The sequence below is a fragment of the Caenorhabditis elegans genome, chromosome III (genome assembly GCF_000002985.6).
Source record: "Caenorhabditis elegans chromosome III".
NCBI classification, from domain to species: domain Eukaryota; kingdom Metazoa; phylum Nematoda; class Chromadorea; order Rhabditida; family Rhabditidae; genus Caenorhabditis; species Caenorhabditis elegans.
Window position 1 is genome coordinate 3,547,000 of NC_003281.10, and position 21,435 is coordinate 3,568,434.

Below are 21,435 nucleotides of genomic sequence, written 5' to 3' on the forward strand. Positions count from 1 at the left end.
CTCTTTGTAACTTGTTTGTTTTAATACACTGATACACTGTAAACCAGACTTTGAGGAGACCGTTGTTGATTTCATAATGAGAAAAAGAATGCGGGGGTCCATGGAGAAGTGCAAAAATAATTATAAATTGTCAGATTTGGACAGTCATGATTATAAAGAAATTTTCTGACTATTCGGTGAAATAGTCGCATTGTACCAGGGGTTTGCGCAAACTATTTTTCTGGCAAACCGGCAAATCGGAAAATTGCCGGAATTGAAACTTTCTGGCAAATCGGAAGATTGCCGGAAATGAAAATTTCCGGCAAAACACCCCTGCATTGTACCCCACTGCCTCACTTTGAAAGATTATAACTTGGCTCATTGTAAAGATATCAAGAAATATTTTATCATACACGATTAAAAAAAAGTAATACGCGTTTCGTTTTGTTGTTGTGCACTGCTCATTAAAGTTATTCGGAGCAGTTTAATCCAAAGTTTTGAAAATATTTGAAATAAATTATGAAATACTCACAGTTCTTTTATTCTTTTTAAAAAACTTGAATATTAAAAATATTTTTAAAATCAAATAAAACTAACAAATAGTTTTGCACAGTAGTCTCTTAGATACATACAATCGAAATAAAAAAGAAATAAATATTGTCAACAAAAATCTGAAATCAATTTGCAGAATGAGCGTTTTCCTAGAGTTTTTCGAAACTCAAACTGCACTGATAAGAAACTTTTTCTCACTCTAACCGTCTAAATCTCCCAGTCCTTTGTGCTATTTCATTCCCTCTTAGCCCGCTTAAATTATTTCATGAAACATCAAATTAGATGATCAAACTCGACGTTTGACCTTTCAACGGGAAGCCGGAAAAATAGTTAAGGACATTTTCACCGCCTGCCTGTCCACATGCCTACCTACAAGCCTGCCTATTGCCTATTTTCTGGATTTTGTCAAAAGTTTTAGGGTTTGGTACGCATATCTAAATAAGTGTATTGAAAGCTCATGCGTACATTAGCAGTGTAGGCAGGTGTAGGCACTTTTCAAGAAAAACGGCAAAACTTGGGTTCAAACCATGTCTCTCCATCTCAGGTAGGCACGACATCATGCCTATGTACCTACTGTACCTACAGGAAAAGATTGTACACATTCTCTTTTTGCTGTAGGCATAATTTTAGGAACGAGGCACGCTTTTGCCTACAGGAAATACTAAATTTTCACAAACTTCAAAAATTATTCCGAAATTCGTACGAAATCTCAACGGGATGCCCCGGATTTTTGTAGGAGAAGATGAAAATTGAAACGTATACAAATTCATTTCTACGAAAAACTAAAAAAAAATCTAGCGAGATATTTATATCAAATGGATTGTCTGCCAACTTACTCAACTGCTTCAAAACAAGAGGTAAATAAGAAAGAACAGCTGCTCGCCGAGCACTTCTTACTTTTTCGTGTTTTTTTCTGTCTAATGACCGCTTTGTCACGTCACTAAGTTGGTTTTTTTCTTCCAGTCAACATTTGTTGTTTCTTCGGAAATTGCAAGGATCTTAGCATGTGATCTTTCGGAAGCCGCTGTGATTTGGGAGGATTTGAAGAAAAGTCAGAATGTGTTGGAGGTTCGGAAACGTTTGGAAGAGGTATGAGAATAATTATGTTTTCTACGGATGCCTACTGACAAGAATTTTTTGAAAAGAAAGATTAAACTAGGAATTATGTGGCTATGCATTGTGCAAACACAAAAAACCTATTTTTACGCCAAAATGCAGAATGTAGGTGTTAGGCAGGCAGGCAGGCATAGTGAATACACATAAACATAAAGACGTGCCTGCCTTGTTTTTCAATTGTAATGCAAATAAAATTTCAGGCCGACGTTCTCTACCCATCTGACGGCTTACATACTGTTACTCGAATCTTCCAACTTGTCCAATCTCAACAGATATCTTTTACTTGCATGAATCTTTGATCTGATATTATAATTGAAGAATTCTAACTCGAAATGGTCTTTGATTAAATAAATGGCTCATTTTTACGAAGATTTGCAGGAATATTTGAAGCCTTAGATCTATAAGCTGAGAGAAAAGGACGTGACTCATAAGATATTTCCGAAGACTAAATATATTTTGTTTCTATATATGTAATTTGGAAGTCTAAAATCAAGACCGAAAAATGAAATTAAAAAGTAAAACCGAAAAGTATATGCAACCAAAAGTTATTTCCAAACATTATAATGGTGGCAGCATTTTGAAAAAAAAAATCATTTTTTGGGTTTTTTGAAATTTATTTCGTAGATACAGAGAGATACATTGACCTGAAAGAATTAAAAATTTTCTATTTTTTGAGGTAGGACACTTTTTTGCTACTTGAATATAACCAACCAAAAATAATTTCCAAACTTTTTAATAGTGGTAGTGTTTTGAAAAAAAAAACCTTTTTTTTTTTTGGTTTTTTTGTTCTCTGTCATTTTGGACAAAAAAATATGTTCCGTCATAATTTTAACTGAAATAATATTTATTAATATAACTTTTTAAATGAATCCAGAGATCCAAAAAGCCCAAAAATCAAAAACAAATAAAATTTACAAAATGCGATAATTATTGAGACAAACGCATTTGTTGTACCGATCACATACTCCCTGAAAATATTCATACTAATATGAATGCACGTCATCATTTTTTTGCTCACCAAAACCGGAGAGCACATTTGTGAGCACATCATTTTGCATTTAGCACGGAAAACAACAGATGATGGCTTGAACAATGTATTCTGTACTTCAGAAGATGGAACAGAGGAGGCTTCTGACTGGAAGAGCAAGACGGCTGAGAAGAGCACAAGAGCCAAGAAAATGGAGCATTTCATGGTTGACGTGCTGGAATCAAATGGAGAGTATTGGTGAATAAATAATCTGGATAAAAATCAGAGAATGACGGAGAGAGAAGGAGAAGAAGGGGAAGGAGATATAAATTTTTTTCGCGAAATTCATTTTTCAGAAGAACAAAAAATGAAAAATGAGTCGTCAGAAAGAAGACATCTCAATCAAGTGAATATATAATTGTGTGCTCGGAAACATGTACGGCTTCAGTCTTGCGGCGGCTCCTACACTAAGTTTCATGACAAATTAATAATGTGTTGAGGAAACTGCGAGTAAAGGTTAGGTCTATGACTAACCAAAAATCTATAAATGTTTCGAGGGCAGTAAGGTTAGCTTGCCTAGAAAAGACATATGCACCTACATGTCTTCCGTATATGTACATGCTTGCCTATGTGCGTACCTATAACTGCCTTGCTGATTGCCTGCCTTTTTACGCATGCCTAGATCGTGTCCTCAAGCCCTGTTGCATACGCACCTAATTCCTAACAGCTCGTCTTCATGCCTACCTCAAGTCTTCTAGCTTGCGTGCCTATCTTATTTTTTTTGGTACCTACATGCCTGCCTACTTGCCTACCTTATTCCTAATTGCCTGCAGGCCTACATCATGTTCGCTTGCCTACCTCATACCTAATTATCTACTTGCTTGCATGCTTGTCTGCCTACCTACCTGCCTACGGCTTGACTGTGAACTGTTGCTTGCTCGCATTCCAATTAGGAAAGATTGTTAAAGTAGGCATGTGATGGACAGGCACTGATGCCTATTTTATGAAAATCAAAACTTCAAAAAAAAAATCAGATCAAAAGATGAATCGATGTGCTTTCTCCTAACAGTTTTTGGAGCGTATGAAATGAATTTGGAGCAACAGAAGACGTGTACACCTTGAGTCATAAAATCGAGGAGGGCGTACTGCGTAACAGCAAATATCTGCACTCTATATTGATTAAAGTTCAGGAGAACAAGTACGAGGCACTGCTGAGCCAACTAGGCAAAAGCTAGTGGAGCAACGACCCCTATTATTTGGCAATATGTCTCAGAGTTGACACGTGGCAATTTTTAAGAATCTGGAGATCTAGATAAATTTGGGACATGGCAATTTCAAGAAAAAAGTCTTAAAAAACGCACAATCAACTATTGGTTGACCACGCTCCTTGCCGTTCGCTGATTGGTCCGATCGCGAAAATCAAAATTTAATTGGGAAAAACTAAAAATTTTTTACGTAAGATGACGATTTTACAAAATCTCATCACCGAAGAATGTGTACTCGGATAATTTATGGACTAGTTTATTTATTTTTCCTACTAAAAATGCATGCAAATGAGGATATCCAATATTATGGCAAAGAACTTTTCAGGTTTAAAACTGACCTTATTTCTCTAGAGTTTATAAAAAGGTTAGAAAAAGCAGGTGATACTTTTATTTTATTTTTAATTCTGACATAAATTTGGAAAATATAGCTAGAAATTTAAAATCCATGCACAAATTGAAGCAAATCGTGATACTTTTTACGGAAAATTTGGAAAATTATATCAATATTCTCCCATGATATTTCAGAAATGTTCGGAACATTTAAAATAATTGATGTGAATTTTCTGATGGTGATATCAAAGTTAGAATTATTTTTTGAATTTATATGAGACACCGGAACACAAATCTGCTTTAGAAAGGTTATTTCTTAATTTTTAAATATGTTTTTAAAAAGGAAAAAACAGGTTAAATACTCGAATCAGGAAGTTGGCCTCTTTCAGGCTAAAATTTAGGAAATAATATATTTTTGAAAGTTCATTATCCAGGAATCCAGGTGCTTAGATTAGTTTTCAAGTGCGTCATAACTGGAAAAATATCAAAAGTTGCTGGATAAATTTTGGCAAACGACAGTTTACAATTAAAATAAAATCATTGTCAAGTGTCGTATTGACTCGGACTGTCTTCGTGATCAAAAGATAGGCAAAATATTGACTGCCTACAGGTATGCCTCCAGACAATAATTTGCCTAGAGAAAGAACCTTTTAGTGTGAAATTACAGTTACATTTGTCTTGCGAGAGCACAAGAAAAAATTTGAATGTGGTGGTTTCTTTGATTTTGTAATGTACAAATAATTGGATGAATTTGGAGAAAACACATCTATTTCAGGGTATGTAAATTTAAATTCTAGTGGTAATCGTATATACGATAGTTTAATTTTATTTTTAATTTAAAAATTTGCCCAAAAAGTGAAAAATTGGCAATTGACCAAAACTTTGAATAATTAAAAAAAAGGTTCACAAAATATCGAATTAAAAAAAAAACCTCATAAATTCAAAAATCTATTCTACTTTTATACAAAGAAACCAAGTAAACAGTATTAAACAGTACAATCGCTTATACTTTTAAGACATCACACTGAGCTCAGACAGCTATTTGAAACTACCACCTCCTCAAGAAGGCTAGCTGACCTCAATAGAAGATTAAATGAAAAGAAATGTGGTCTGGAATGGGAGGGATTTAGTGATAATCTGCTCTGATTTGAAAATAGATTTGAATAGAAAAACATGCGAAGATTGAAGGTAGCTCTGAAAATAGAATGTTAAATTGAATAGCAATAGAAGTACGTACCTTAAAGTTATTGTTTTAGAGGGTTTTTTTGACCAAAGTGACAGAAAGAAATTTCAATATACTAATTAAAAAATGTATATAAACTTTCTAAATATTTAATTTTTACAAAAAATAATTGAATAAAGAAGAAGAAGAAGAAGTTGATGAGTAAGCCAATTTTTGAGTTTCTTTTAAATATATAAAAATAATACAAACATTTTCTAAATTTTTTTTTCAATTTTGCAAAAAAAAGGGACAAACTTATAAGTTTCTGCAAAAAATAATTGAATAAAGTTGATTTTCAAGCCAATTCTTAAGTTTTTATTAAACTCTTAAGTTTTTTATTAAACATTAATTTTAAAAAATTCAGACAGATATGTATATCCGAACTTTCGATAATTTGACAACTATCGAAAACATCGAAAATTATGAGATTTTTTTTGGTACAAAATTTTCAAACAAAATTTGGCAGAGTATGAACAATCGAAAAAAACATTAGCCGAAATTCATTAGCTTAAATTTTATAGCACCGGGTAATACAACAAGATTTACTGTATGCCTGTGCAAAAACTGATAACTAAGTTTTTCAATTCTGAATCATTTCATCAAGACAGTGAAAAAAAACAAATGAATTTATAATTTGAATAGTCAATGGGTCGCTCTCCAATTCCCACAAACGTATATTATTGACCAATGCTTCATCTCTGCAATAATAACTCCATACCCAATGTGTACCAAAGGCTAGAAAAAATTCCGGCTGAAATTCAAATTGATAGCCACTATGTAAACTTGGATAGAACAACATTCTGAATAAAAAGAAAATTTAAAAAACAACTATTATCACCCATGTTTGAAACAAAGCGGTCTACATCTTGTGGGCCCATTTGCCAAACACCCAAAAACGTATATATATATTTATATACTTTTGGTCCACACTGTATTAGATGCCGATACTTAATTTTTTTTTGAATCAAAGTATTTTCTGACTTTCTAGCTTAGCTATTTCTATTTTTCAGACAACTCAATACAAAAGAAAATCGAACTCCCAATTTTCAGACTAATTATATGAATTTCCATTTTCCCTTCTAGGAAGAAACTGTATGACGCAGTGAGAGAATAACATATATGGCTAATCTATCCCTGTAATTTGAAAGGGATATTCTAGTCTATAATTACTCTCGCATTTTATACTCCCTCCATCTTCTCCACTTTCTTCATTGAAAAATGTGCTCCGACCTTATCGCCTCTATTTCCAGAAGTTTATCCCTTTTATCAACTCTTTTGCTAGTTATATCATATTTGGGAATTCTAATTTACATATCCCGGCTGTCCAAAAAATACCACTTATTTTTCAGGTAACCTTCTACATATTGTTTAACTTTGATCCTAAGAAAATTCCTTTTTATTTTAGAATTTTCTACATGTCAATGATTTTCACAAGATCTCTTCCACCGTTGGTCAGATCAATTGGATACTTTATTGCCTTGTTTTGCGACTATTCAGTTCCTCCTTTCGTTTTTACTGCACTTCTGTTGGCGAAATTTTTTTCAAGAGCTGCAGGTATCAATTTTTGATTGTGTATTTAGAAAATGAGTGATGATAAAATAACAAGGGTGGTGTATTTTTCTAGAAATCTTGGTAATTTGTGCCCCGTTAATACACAACAAGGGGTGTGCGGCAATTTTTTTGTCGATAAATTTGGCACATTGGCAAATTGCAGGTTACCAATTTGCCGGAAATTTTCATTTTTGGCAAGTTGCCGATTTGCTGTTTGCCGGATATAAGAAATGTGTAGAGAGGGTTTTTATAAGACGGAAACACTTAAAACTGTGCCTTTTTGAAATTTTTTCCCATTTTCTTTGGATATTTTCATTCTTACTTTTCAACATCGGTGTAATAGGATGCGTACAATTTCGCCGATTTAAATAGAAATTCGAACATGTCTAAAAAAAGTGCAAAACCACAATTTGCCCAAAAATTTTGGCAATTGCCGTTTTTCTGGCAAAATTGGAAAATTGGTAAATTGCCCGTTTGCCGATTTGCAGGAAATTTTAAATTCCAGCATTTTGCCGATTTGCCGATTTGCAGGAAAAAACTGTTTGCCGCCCACCTCTGGTGAATACAGAATGCCATTTCTCTAAAATCTTTGTAATTGCCGTTAAAAATTAGTAAAACATGCTTTAATAATACGTAAACCTACAGGTTGAAAGGCCTGTAAGACCACAGAGAAAATTGTAATCATTCAGGAAAATTGAGCATAAAACAATCATGCTGCGCTTAAATGTTAGTTTTGAACTTTTTTTAATCGCTTTGAAATATTCATGTACATATTGCAAAAAATGTATATAATTTTTAGGATTCTGTTGTATTTTCGAGAGAACTTTTGCGACGTTTTATGCAAAAGGATACGAAAACTCGAAGAGATACTTTTTTGTGATAATTTGCGTCTTAGTTTGTGTAAGTCTCCCCCAAAGCTAAATTGTGAATTCCTTTAATTTTCAGGCAGGTTTCTCTGGAATAACTTTGGCCGTCGATGCAGACAGTGACTTTGGGCAGAAATACAGCTCACTCAGTTATGGAGTGTTTTGTATAGTTGTAAGTTTTAGTTTTTGTTTTAAATAAAAATGTTTATCCTACTGATTAAAATTTAGACAACCACAATGCTCTTCTTCGTGAACCGATCTTTAGTGAAAAAGTCGTCTGCTTCCAAGTGCAATTTGTCAGAGAGGTATCAATTAACGGAAAATATCAAAGCATTGCGGTGAGTTGGTTTGTTGAACGAAAGTATTTGATGTTACAATTGGAATATACTCACTCGACTGTTGGAAAAAATCATGTCTTCCCTATTAGTATAGCATGTCTAAACTTGATTTTTATCTGGTCCCTATCACAATTGCGCGTTCATTAAAAAATTTAAATGTCTAGAATCTAAAAATACTAAGTTGATCTAACAAAGTGAGACATCCTAAAAAGGTTCATCAATCGGATGTGACTGGTCTAAAAAGGGGAGTTGAAGCAAAATTTGATCTCTTATAGTTTTTGATTTAATGTTTCAATTCACAAATATTTGAGATTAGTTTTGCATGGGTTGAATCAAATTAATGAAATTAATAGATTTGATATTCAAAAATATGAGTAAAAAAAAAATCAGAAAAAGCGTTTTACTAATTAATTCTTTAAGCTTCTAAAAATTAAAAAAAATCCGAAAAGTGTATTAGTTTGTTTAAAAACGCTTAAGCTTCTCGGAAAAAAGGATAAAAGACAACAAAATGTTCGAAAATCTAATTGCAGTTTTTATTTTTGCTCGCACATATGTTCTATGATATACTGAATCGTACAAGAACAATTTTTCTCACAAATAAACGTCCTGAAAAATGCTCTAAAACGACCAAATTTCGTAAGGATACAGTTTGAAAATTTCTCAAAAAAGTTATGATTCATGGGCTAAGCTAAAATTTCAAATTTTGCCAATTTGTGTTGCAGGGAACGGAATTAAATTTTTTTTCAATATCACCCTTTAATACTTTGGCTGAAAAAGTATAGTAACTTACCAAAATTTACATTCGAGGACTGATAATCGAAGAAACCCTTACTTCCGCAAGTTCGGAGTTTGTAAAGTTGAAGAAATTTGAGATTAATCTTTTTTCCAAAACTTTGAACCACAGTAACTTTTTTTGAGAAATTTTCAAGACTTCTGATTGCTAAGGACCATTTTGGGAATATCTCAAAAAATATCTATATCAAATTTGTCACTTTCCAGACTATTCCTGCCGTTTTCTATGGCAATATCCGGAAACTCTATGGTTTTGTCTATGAGCATGTTATTATTCCATATAGATACCGTATTCAACTTTCCAATATGCCAAAAAGTCCCCAGTTATGCTCCAATCTTTCTCTGCATTATTTTTGTATGTCAAATATCAGAATGACGTTCTCATTTGTCTATTTCTGTTTTTTTTGTTTCAGACTACTACAATTATCAACTTGGCTGCTCCTCTCTACGTATTTTATCATAATCGTAAAACGCGGATGCTCCAAAAAATTGGAGTTGCGGAGGTGAGAGCCCTAGTCTTTATTCCAGTTTTTGCGTCAGCTTAATCTGATTATATTTAGATTCGAAACGTGCTCGGCGTGAATATTGTGGGTAATGGGATGGGCAACGACGAGCAATATTTTCAGCACTACAAGACCGCTTGGGCCTGATGTATGGAGCATCACGTCGAGCATACCCAATTGTCTTATTTAATTAGCGAATCCAATTCATTTGAGCTTTTTGAGCTAGTCTACTGGTAACCAGCTCAAATGACGTGGGTTTCAGATCAAAACTAGATTGAAGGAAGCAGAAGAAATAGTGGGCGAGTGGACCAACACACATGCACAAATTGGGTCGAGCTGAATGGAAAAATGAATGCTAAAACGAGTGCCCCCCTCACTTTTTTGTCGCCCCTCATTTTCTCCCCCCTCCACTCTTCCACCTACACTGCTCTTCCTGTTTCTTTTTTGTCTTCGTTTTTTTTTTGGAGAGAAAAAAAACAATTTGTTTTCTTGCAAAAAAGTTTAAATTGATTTAGATTGTACTCTGGGTGTATCACGTGGGAGTCGGATTTTTTAAGGACATAGATTTGAGCTGGAAATTCCAAAAAACAAAATTTCACGAGCAGGTAGTCTTAGATTTTGAAAAGATTTCAGTCTGAGTTGGCCAGTATAGCTACAGTAATCTCATAATACCCCTATCGTACCCTACCGTAGCCCTACAGTAATCCTACAGTACTCCTAATAGTAAGTTCCGGCAAAAGATGGTGGATTAAAGTTGGGTGGTGCAAAGCAGGGGTGGGCGGCAATTTCCGTCCGGCAAATGTTTTTGCCAACAAATTCGGCAAATTGGCAAATTGCCGGTTTGCCGATTTGCCGGAAATTTTTAAAACTGTGCCTTTGTGATTTTTTTCCCCCTGTTTTCTTTAGATATTTTTTTAAATAGAATTTGCTTACTTTTCAAAATAGATGTAGGAACGTTCATATTTTGCCGATTGAAACTGAAATTCTGACATTACCAAAAAATGTGGAAAACCACAAAGGCAAAGTCGGCAAATCGGCATTTTGCCGGTTTAGCCGATTTGGCAAAAATTTAAATTTTTTATAATTTCCCCATATCAACTACACTCAACTCCTAACTTTTCTGAACAAAGACTTTTTTTGTGCCTTCTAGTCTTAATTGTATTGAAAAATTAGTGAAATACTGATATTGGTGGCCGTTGTTGGACCATTAATTGATGATTCTATTATAAAACCCGAAGAGTGCAAATGCTTCAGCAGAATCTTTGTTTTCTCTTATTTAAAAAATATTCCTCCAGTCGGTGGCAGGTTCTTTGATAAAAAAAAAGTCCGAAAACTCCGCCACATGTTCATCCTCACACCATCATAATTAATCGACCGATGACTGAATGATGTCGGCTAACGTTTTGATACTTAACGTGATTTATTTCGTATTATTTTCCTCTTTTAATTTTTTGTTTTTCCAACTTGTTTATCATGTTTACTAGCGAGAATTCGTTGATACCGGAAAGCTTAACCTTATTGACCTTAAATGTCGGATTGAGGAACTGATAGTAAAAGTGATTAAAATTACGTAAAATGTGGAATATTCTAAACGTCAAATTCATAATATTGTTGATAGTTTTAAAACATTGATGTGAAAGCAGTAGATGTAGAGAGATGTAGAGTAGTAAGTATACTAAAATTTATGGCACATATTTTAATACTTACAGTGTGTAAAACCTTTGAATTCTCGCGTAAAGTCTTTCGTAGATCAAAATCAGTATTTTCAACAAAAAAGATCAGGTAGAAATGGCATATTTAATGCAATACTGATATTCAAAAATTGTCCGAGTTGATCTTCTACTAATGTAGACTTGTTTTGCCGAGTCAGTGTGCAAGAGTTCCTGATTTTCTTTAAAAAAACGTTATACCTTACTATTAAACCTAACTAGTAACAACTCTACAATATTCATAGTGTATGTATTATTTTGGAAAACTTTCAGTTCTTATTAAAATTGCACTCAAAATCATCGATCCATTGCAATACACGTAGGGAACATACGGAGTTAGTACAAGGCCACAAGGCCCAACTTACCTGGTGACCTTTACACCTACCTCGTAGGCAGCGTCATTCCAGACTGTGGAGCTCAATTTCCATTTGACAATATAGTTTTCTGCTCACCGAATGTGCCAGCCATATTAAAAGCTTTTTGAAATAGCAATCCCACAGGGATGAGCTCTCTCTAGTCATCCACGGGGAACGAAATAGATCAAGGATTTTTGATCTAATTCTTTATCAAATTCCAAGTAGAACCCAATGATCCGATCTGTTTGTGATGTAGAAAATCCTAGATCATGACTAGATCATGGTATATAGTTTTAGTTTTAGTTTTTTGGGAGCTATTTTCCCCACGCGATATAAGATAAGAAAAAGTTCCAGGAATTCAAATTTGACTCTGAATTTTTGGAATTTTTTGAGCATCACGTCACATTATTTAGCACACATGTCAAATAAATATTTTTGGATTTCATTGTTCCAAATTTGACACAGATTTTTTTTTGGGAATCCTTCCACGTCAGCATAATTGATTAACATCGGATATCCTGCTCCTATAAATTTTGATGCCCCGTAGAGGACAAGTTTGCATTCAAATTTCGCCTCAATGCACACACACACGGAGCACACCACGTTTTGTGCGAGAACAATTTACGATGTGTGTCTCCCCGGAACTCTTACGCTTCTAAAATTGTTCGAGACATAAGAGAATGACGGGGAGGTATTCCCGGAATTCGATGGGAAAATGTTTCGTGGGAGGTTAGACAAATTAGGTGACAACGGGCAATGATTAATTAATGTTTTAAAATTTTAATTTTGAAAAGTTGCTTCAGGTTATGAACTCGAGTTTCTATAGTAGATTTGGGCCTAGGCTTAGGCTTAGTCTTAGTCTTAGGCTTAGGCTTAGGCTTAGGCTTAGGCTTAGGGTTATGCTTTGGATAACGTTCAAGCTTAGGCTAACTTAGGATTTTCAAGCAAATTTGCCTGCCTACTGCCTCCGCATTGTGCTTGGAAAATTGCCAGAAAATCCCTGCTCATAAATTTGGAAAATCGACCAACAAAGTTTCAAAATTCCTTTAAAAATAGAATTTTCATTCCAGTTTCAACTGAAAATTTTGAACACTTTAACTACCTTTTTAGTGCTTATTATGATTTTTTATTTGTAATGTTCTGAGTGTAATTCTACAAAATTGTGCGTCTTTTGTGTTCGGCTCGTGCCTGTACACGGAACCTGACGCCAAACGTCAGGTTCCGCCGCAATGTTGTCTGTTCACGTTAATTTGCCAACTCGGAAGATGTCGGGCGCCAGGAGTTCTATGTTAGTCAGGCACGTCTTCAGGCGTACCTATTTTCAATTCATCCCTGAATTTTCAATTCCAAATTAAAAAAAAACTCATTAACGCGAAGCATCATAATATGTGATGCTGGTCATTGCCCAGTAAACAATATTTTTCACGTGTACAAGTATGTCTACGTGATCTATTACGAATCAAGGATCCTTCCAGAATCTCTACGTGATTTTTATCAACTTTGATGATTGGAAGTGCAATTCTTGGAAATAGGAAGAAATTAGGCGGTAGTAGATAATTTACAAACAAGAAGGATCCACGAAGAAGGTGATGTGATGGAGGAGCAGGGCGAGGGTGGCGGCCTAATTCGATTCCAAACTTCCGATTTTCCTTTAGTGCAAAGTGATGGGGTGTGGAGGGTGGCCCGATTAATGGTTTAAGTTCCATAAAATATGTTTTTTGTTCTTAACAATTTGCGCCAATGTTTTAATTGAATAGAGAGAAAAGAATAAAACATAAGGAATGCGTGTCATTCAGATGACGTGCTCCATTCGACGTCACGAACCCCCCGAAGAAGAGACGCAGAAGTTAAAGAGAGATACGCTACACATATACGGACCATTAATTTGGGTGGGAGAGAGAGAGCACAAAAAGTTGAAAAAAAGAGCATGATGTCAGGCAGGAAGTGGGTCAAACAGGTCAACCCGCATAATTACATGTTTAAAATGCAGGTCAACAAGTTGGAAGAAGCGTGCTTTGCTCAATGAGCATTCCCAATGGGTAAGAGCTATTATTTGTAGGTTGTGGTGTGCAGACACATGTTTTGGTGCTCAAGAATCAGCTTTTATAAAATGAAAGAAATTTAAACATATTTGGAGCTGCGTGGGGCATGAACGTGTAGTACACAACTCCACTGTTTTTTGGAAGTACACAAACAACACATTTGAAAAAATCAGTCTAAGTCTACAGTAACCCATGCCCACAGTTTTGACGTTCGCAATGATATTAAAACCTAGAATCCTAGAATCCCCAAGAACACTGCTTACTGAAATGACGTGAGCTCCTACCCGGTCTATTAATTGTTTGACTCCCTGATGCCAACTAACAGATCATTTCAATTAAGGCAACTTCCTCGTCAGTCTTGACCTGTTTTGACCTCCTTGTAGACATAATTCCTCAAATGACGTATTGGGTCAGTCAAGAACAGCTGAGCCACTCCTCTGACATTGACACACTTCCTTATTAGACCACCCCCACTGCATTGATGACAATTGTACTTTTTAGCTAGATTTTTTGTTTTTATGTGTGTAGAAATTGTTCTAGTTTGACAACGAAGACGTTTGTTTTTGACAAAATTTTTAAAAATAGAATAATTTTTGTTTTTTTAGAGATGCTTTTCCAGACAAAACAGAAAATCTTATTCACAAAATTTCGTACTTTTTGCCATAATTCGATAAATCTGCGCGTCAAGTATGGTGGTTTAGGTCCGTGATTTTAAAGTGTGTAAACATAAACCCAATGCACCATGTTTTACAAGCAACTTTCTGCATTTTGGTTGCGGTCAAAAAAAATTGCGCGTCAAATGTAATATATGGTAAAGTGTATAACATTGAGCCCCGCGTTTTTTTGTTACAGAAAAAAAAAACGCTCACCCCATGAATCTGCAATTTTATTCCTTTTAAAAACCCTTAATCCTTTTATTTAAAATTAAAATTAGTTCAAAAATTGTTTCATTGAAAGCTCATTATTAAAATAATTTCTAATGACGTCTGCGCACTTGAAGTCTGATCATTCTCAATTCCCTAATCAATTCTCACTTCACACAGCTCATCAAGATTTCCAATTCGAATTTTGAAAAACTCTCGGCGGTGACGTCTTGATGACTGTCTAGCAATTCTTGAAACGCACCGTAATCTTTCCACGTATTGGAAATTTCTCAAATTGAACTCTTAGATCATTTCAAGAATACTTTCCACCCTCCCCGCACGATTATCCAGCTTTTCTTTTCTCTTGTTGCGGCCAGTGATCGACCCAGTTATTTAGATATCAATGCTCTCGGGATATGTTAAAAAAAATGACGCGTTCCGGGTTGACTTGGGGTGGAATAATTGAATGAATTTTGAAAATTGGTTTTTGAGCTGGAGAGTAACAAATGGTTCGAGTTTTGTTTGATCTGGACATTTGAGAACATTTACCTAGTTTTGCGCGTAAAACATGGTGTCTTGGCCTCAGTGCGAACACTTCTCAATACAGCATATATTTAAATATACTATTTTTTACTTTGTAAGCGTGAATATATGCATTTTTGGCTAAGAGTTTGCCGAAATATTGAAAATTACGAAAATGCATATCATGTGGTTTTTAGTCTATCAGAAATTCGAACGTCAAATGTGATAACCCTCCACACATGGTGCATCAACCAGTTTGTCGTGGAGGCATCTCTAGGCGTGCCTGCCTGCTTTCTTAACGCCGATGCTCTGAAATTTAAAAATGAGTTTTTCGGTCCCCCTTTTCCCCGCCCGCAAAAAAATTTCTCGTGAAAACAACTAAAGATGTGTCCAGGTTATGAAAACATCCGAAAATTAGGCTTCATTTTTTTTTAGCTAAAAACCGTTTCAATTAGAAAAGCTCTTTTGGAGCTCGCCCATCTCTCCCTTTTTGAAAATTTTCTTCTCAGTAGTCTACCACCTTAAATCTCGAACCAAATTAAAAATATACAAATAACTTTACTATTTTCACGTAATATTATCCAAAATGATTTCTAAAAGAATTAGGAACCTTCTAGAGAGTACACTATCATCTATCCTACCCTCAATCTCTCTTCTCTCTTGCGTACTTCCGTTCGATAGAAGCTTGTTTCCGGTTGTGGTGAGGGTGGAATCAAACAGGAGTTTTTCCGTGTGTGTTTCCTTTCCAGACCCCTCTAAATTTTATCTGAAAAAAAGCCTTTGATCTAGTTGCTCTTTCGATGCTCTCCTCATTTAAAATTCTGTCCACCCTCGCTTCTACTAACGACATGATAAGCTAATTTCGAAAAAAAAAAGAAAAGAAAGGCGACAAAAAACATGACGCCGAAGAGCTCGGAAATAAGCTCAATTCATAAACGATCCATACGTCACTTTTTGTGCAAAATTGGCTTATAAGGAACAAACATTTTCAGTGTTAAGTAGCACTGTTTTCGATGTTTTCTGAGAAAGATGCTTGAGGTCTTTGTGCTATTGAGCATCAAACTTTTGGCATTGAGCCAACTTGATAGTACTCTAATATGAGGACATGGCAATTTTTTTACTGTTTAGATGGTCCTTAAGCTCAGTTTTTTTTTTGATAAAATTTGAAAAAAAAAACAGATTAAAAAAATTAACATTTTTGAGAAACTTGGAAGCCATGTGCTTTCCTGAAATTCCGAAAAAAAAACCAGCAAAAAAACAATTTTTTTCGTTAAATCTGAAAAGCTTTCAGTGAGTTCTTCTAAATTCATTTGATGTATGTCAATTGACCTAGTGAACTACCGAACTAAACACTTAAAAACCACCTGAAATTCGAGACGTTCCACCTCAATTTTTGAAGCTCATTCTTTGAGTGCATCTTTTTCCGAAACAAAAAACCACGTCACTATAAATCATCCAGACAACTTTTTTTCCTATTTTCTTCACAACTGAGCCCAATTTTAAAACTAATTTTTCACCATTGACCTTATCAACTTTTTTTATAAAATATATTTTATTTTCTTGATTTCTTGTCTTGGCGTCATAAATTTTGTGCATTCTCCTAAATTCTTAACAAACAGTGGAGGGAGGTCCTCATATTTTATTCGGATCCCCTCCTCCTCTCAATTGTCGTCAGAGACATGTTCCTTCCTCCGAACAAGTGCACAAAAAACAAGTTCCAGAGCTCACTCGTCATTTTCATCAAGGATTCACAATGCTTTTGCTGTGTTGACATGGTTCGTCTGAAACAGGAGGTTAGTGAGCACTTTTTACTGTAGTTGATATTGCGTGAGAGTCGAACTCTTTGAGATGAGTGTAGAAGACGAGGGCGCTACCAGTTGCGCCATGGGTGGCTTTTATCGTAGGCAGGGCTTCCACGCAGGCGCTAAAACGCCTGCCTACGCCGCGATCCGCGTATTCGAATTTCGCGCAATTTCTGGAGATTAGAATTAGGCCTGTATCGCGGGACGCGGCCGCAAAACGCTGAGTCTGTAAAAAACATTATTGCTGAACACTCGACATTTGAAACCATATTAAGATATTACAAATCAATCAAAATAGATCATTTTAGAGTCAGCACAAATAAATAAAAAATGATAGAAACGAAAAGACGTAACATTGAGCCAGGATTAGCTAGATTGTAGCTCATTTTAGACAGGTTTAGCACACGGACCCGCACATGAACGACCACTTTTTCGGAAAACCGTAGGATGGGATAAAGTGAGGGAGGGGAGACCGCAAATTCCGAAACCACGTAGATCAAATGTACTTGACTGTTATTTTCCGAGAATCTATATCGTTTTATTTTTAAATCTCAGGAAGTGGTCGGAATCGAGTGGGGGCACGTGTGACTTCCAAAAAACTGTGAGACCCAGAGGAAAACTGGCGGGAAAGTTTCTCTTGGAGCACGGGGCGACAAAAACTACGCCTATGAAAGTGCGCTCTACTGTTCGAACTGGTGTCATTAAATATAGTTTTATGTGGAGCACTTTTTCATGCGCAACATTAAAAAAAAATTTAGCCGTTTTCGAAATAAATCCCATTTAAATTGTGACTACTGACTGAGTGGGATCAGGAGGGTCGTAGAAAAACTGTTCAGGAAGTGGGAAGAAAAATAGATTTATCAAAAATGTATAGAAACAAATTACTGGAAATTTGAACGGATACCAGTGGGCTCATTTCTGACTTCTGTCTGGAAGCCTACCTACGCCTACTCTTCCGTGATTGTATGAAGTTTTATAGTTTCTTAAAGTGTAGATTTTCTCAAAACACCTGGTCTTTCCTCACTCTGAAATGGCATCAAAAATGTTCAAAAATAGAATGCTTGATCTTTCGGAATGTTGCTATTAATTCAATCCGTTTATTTGTTATACATACATATCTCATGAGTGATTGTCGTCATTATCTGATTCTTTTGACTCGTCTTCTCATACCCCAAAAAACCTTTTTTCCATCAGCTATCACTTTGCTTCCCGAAATGTCTAATGGATTAGGAAAGAACACGCTGCTTTTTTTTCATCTCGCTCATCACTGGCCACTTCTTCTTTGAGCACAAAAATTAGCGAGAGCAGCTTCTATCTGCGTCTCTTCGTCTTATATGTGCTCTGACCCAGCGTGTGCACTCTGCTGAGCACACGGGGGCGGAGTCTGTCATCTGAAAGGGGCGTGGCTTGACAACGCGTATGTCATCTCATCTTATCCGCAATATAAAACTGGATGAGTCGAAAGTTTAGCGCTCATATTTTTGTATTCGCTGAAACTATTTTCTAGTGCATTTTTTCTGGTTAGTTACTTTTTCTGATCTTGAAATTTAATACCTGTTCTTTAATTTTTACTTTTACTTTTTTTGATATCGAACTAAATACATATTAGGTTAAAAACAATCTCATTAATATTATCTAGCCCATTTTTCTGTTCTTTTCCTTTTTCATTTTTTTCCGCTCGTGAAATTTAATATTCCTCATTACACTTGTTGCATCTTTTCGAATTGGAATACATGATCTTTTAATTTTTTTTCATGTTGTTTTACGACATCTAAACTTATGGTTTAAATAAACCTAACTAGACGAAAAATTCAGCTTAAACCATCTTTATCAATTCTTATCATTATATTGATGTACTGACTATTTTAAGAAATGATGACTGTTTTATTGGACTTTAACCCTGAAAGTTTGCTCTAACGAAATTTTTGTGCCATGCATAGGGGTCGAACCTATCCCAAGGCAAACCAGAAAGAGAGCCTGTTACCGACTGTGCCACCAAATTTTGACGCACAATTTTTCTACCGTAGTAGTCCATCAAACCCAAAATGTACCAAAATGCACCTGAGGCGTCAAACCAGATACTTTTCCCCCACTTGAAGCTAGACTCTATAAATAATCGGCTTTCTTAAATCAAAAAGCATGTTTCCTGACTCTCCCCTTCCTTTTCCATATTAGCCGGTGTCCTTTGCTCAGCTTTTTGATTCTTATCTCTTTTGCCTACATCAAGATCATTTTGGAATTGGATGACATTGTACCACTATTGCATCAATTTTTAATTTTCTAGGGATTTTCCCCGGCTTTCCTCTAGATTTATATTTTGATAGCCGAAATCCGTTGTGGGTGGGGGTTCTTTTTTTGACTGTGATCGACGTCACTTTTGAAATAAAAAATTTGGAAAATTGGCATGAAAATCTAGGAATTTTAGACAATTTGTATTTGAAATCAGCCTAGTTATGGTGCATCGCAGCGGCGAAGGAAATTTAGGGAAAACTGTTCAAACTCGGTATATTTAGTGTACAAAATATATTTTTTTTAGTTCAGAAAATTGAGTCCAAGTGCCTGCCTACCTACCTGCCTGCTTACAGCCTATTCTATGCATTTTTGCGTGAAATCTGCATGCAAAATTGAAAATCTGCTTTGGCAGGCACTGCATTTTCAACATTTTAAAGTTTTTCAAATGTCTTAAAATTGAAAACTCTCTCCATAATAAACGAATTTTGTCGAAAAAATTCCGAATTTCATGAAAAACGGCCACACGCCTGCTCACCTACCTACTCGCCTACCGCCTAATTTTTTTTTCATTTTGACAGGCATCTGACACTTCCTGATATAATAGTTTTTTCTAAAAACTCTAAAATTATCGATGCACCAGGAACTGCCACGTGGCAAAATTTCAATTTTTGGTACCTGAATCCTGAAATCCAAAAAAAGTCTATCGAGTTTCAACTCGACATTTTTTGACCTAAACAGTTTCAGTTCCAATTTAAAAAAAAAAAGTGTAGGTGTGTGGTTAAAAATGGAAAATCAAAAACAAACAAACATTTGTGAAAATGAATGAATGAATAGAGTAGGGACCAAAAAAGGCTGCACTTCCTCCGTGAATTCTCTTCTCTCCTCTCCGGTTTCTTCTCGCCCCCGTTTCTCTCTCTCTCTCTCTCTCTCTCTCTCTCTCTCTCTCTCTCTCTCTCTCTCTCTCTCTCTCTCTCTCTCTCTCTCTCTCTCTCTCTCTTCTCGTAAGTGTAGGCGGACCTGGGACTGCCATCCGAGTGACCCCCCACCCCTCGTCATTTCTCCCACATCGATGTCGGTGGCATTCCTTGGAACCACGCCCCAGAATGACCTGGATTCAACGGGAAAGGCGGAAAATGAAATGAAATCAAGAGGAAGAGTAGGGCTCCGCCCCAACAAATATTCTCCCATCATCCCTCCCCACCCTCACAAAATTGATGGTTTAAGCCTCTAAAGCCCATAATTTAAAACAGAAAAGTTGCTCATTTTTTCCAATTTTTTATTCGATTTTCATACAAGTTTTCAAAACTGATGTGATATGAGACTGATAATTATAGGGCTCAACTTGAGCCAAGAGTATCATTAGAGATACATACTGGTCACGATGTAAGATAAACAATAACTTGTGTGTTCCACCCCCATTCTCTAGCATATCCCTGAAAAGGTTAGCTTTTAAAAAGTATTTAAAATGTGTTTGAAGAGCTCGAGATTTCAGTTTATTCTACTTCTTATCTCATTTTCTCATTGACCTCCACCCTTTCTTATTTCTCATGTAATGCTCTGATTTAAAGGTTCATATCTCGGTTACCTCTAACTTTATTTAAAAGTTGCTAGACAAAATTTCCAATTTTTATCCAGTTGAAAATTGTTTTATATTTTCAAAAGCTACGAAGATTTGAGCTGCCAAAGTTGGGACAATATTGTATATTTGTTCCAAATTTGGACCAAAAAAACGAAAAATCGAATTTATCCAAAAAACAAAAAACCCAAAAAATTGTTTTTCTTTAATTTTGAATTTTTCCTCATACCAACAAAAACACTCTATTTTTGAAAAAAATTGTTTTTTTTTGGTCCGGGAAAACCAAAAAAAAAAAAACCAAAAAAGCGACACCCCTGATTAGGTTCTATCAGTAAGTAATTTGAATGTGCTACATAATTTTTTTTTTAAATAGAGAGTTTCTTTAACTCAAATTTTCCAAAAATCTTTGCTATTAATTTGTGTAATATCTATTAAAAATAGTCACATAACTTACAAAAAAAAAAATTATTAGGTTGAAAAATATTTTGTAATTTAAATTTAAAAAAAAACACTAGCTCAAAACTAGCAAAGAGTCAGAGCAAGAAAATGTATAAACTTTACATAATTTTGACAAATAGCATGAAAAATTCTGCTCAAACTACTTGTTTCAATTCAACATTCTAGAACGCCAAAAAATTTGCGCGGCAATTCAAATTTCAAAAAATTTTTGAGCTAGATTTTGGAACTTTTTATGGAATTTTCTCGTTTTTTATGACAGTAAATACTCAAATGTGTGCTACACTTTTTTTAAAAGCTTTTTCACATATACCAAATTTTCCGCCTTTTCTCAGTATTTTAATAAGCCAAAAGTAAGTTTAAGAGGTTACCTTTTAGTTCACTTGATCTGTACAG

The 21,435-nt window shown here is 35.2% G+C and overlaps 3 protein-coding genes and 1 non-coding gene across 5 annotated transcripts; 3 read left to right on the forward strand and 1 right to left on the reverse strand.

Annotated features, from left to right (window-relative positions):
• The first annotated feature begins 1,317 nt into the window (after positions 1 to 1,317).
• On the forward strand, positions 1,318 to 2,020 carry C54C6.11 (PALP domain-containing protein). The gene is made up of 3 exons (NM_001267946.3): positions 1,318 to 1,388; positions 1,495 to 1,620; positions 1,848 to 2,020. Exons 1-3 carry the CDS (start codon positions 1,347 to 1,349, stop codon positions 1,944 to 1,946), a joined length of 267 nt encoding a protein of 88 aa, NP_001254875.1. The 5' UTR covers positions 1,318 to 1,346; the 3' UTR covers positions 1,947 to 2,020.
• A 390-nt stretch (positions 2,021 to 2,410) lies between these two features.
• Positions 2,411 to 2,851, reverse strand: nssp-29 (Toxin). Its single transcript, NM_065328.4, has 3 exons — positions 2,666 to 2,851; positions 2,474 to 2,615; positions 2,411 to 2,422 (listed from the first exon to the last, which is right to left on the reverse strand). The coding sequence occupies exons 1-2, from the start codon at positions 2,837 to 2,839 to the stop codon at positions 2,559 to 2,561; spliced, it is 231 nt and encodes a 76-aa protein (NP_497729.2). The 5' UTR covers positions 2,840 to 2,851; the 3' UTR covers positions 2,411 to 2,422; positions 2,474 to 2,558.
• Positions 2,852 to 6,649: 3,798 nt separating this feature from the next.
• C54C6.4 (Serpentine receptor class gamma) lies at positions 6,650 to 9,628 on the forward strand (the record flags this gene model as incomplete). Of its 2 annotated transcripts, NM_001267947.1 has the most annotated exons (8): positions 6,650 to 6,780; positions 6,837 to 6,985; positions 7,782 to 7,882; positions 7,928 to 8,020; positions 8,077 to 8,186; positions 9,186 to 9,333; positions 9,392 to 9,481; positions 9,539 to 9,628. In NM_001267947.1, 8 exons carry the CDS (start codon positions 6,650 to 6,652, stop codon positions 9,626 to 9,628), a joined length of 912 nt encoding a protein of 303 aa, NP_001254876.1. The 2 variants fall into 2 exon arrangements, 1 of the variants encoding a protein (NP_001254876.1); NR_052187.1 differs by lacking the exon at positions 7,782 to 7,882.
• Positions 9,629 to 19,922: 10,294 nt separating this feature from the next.
• Positions 19,923 to 20,091, forward strand: C48D5.9. The gene has a single exon (NR_052188.1). It is a non-coding gene; the product is annotated as an Unclassified non-coding RNA C48D5.9 (non-coding RNA).
• The last annotated feature ends 1,344 nt before the right edge of the window (positions 20,092 to 21,435 follow it).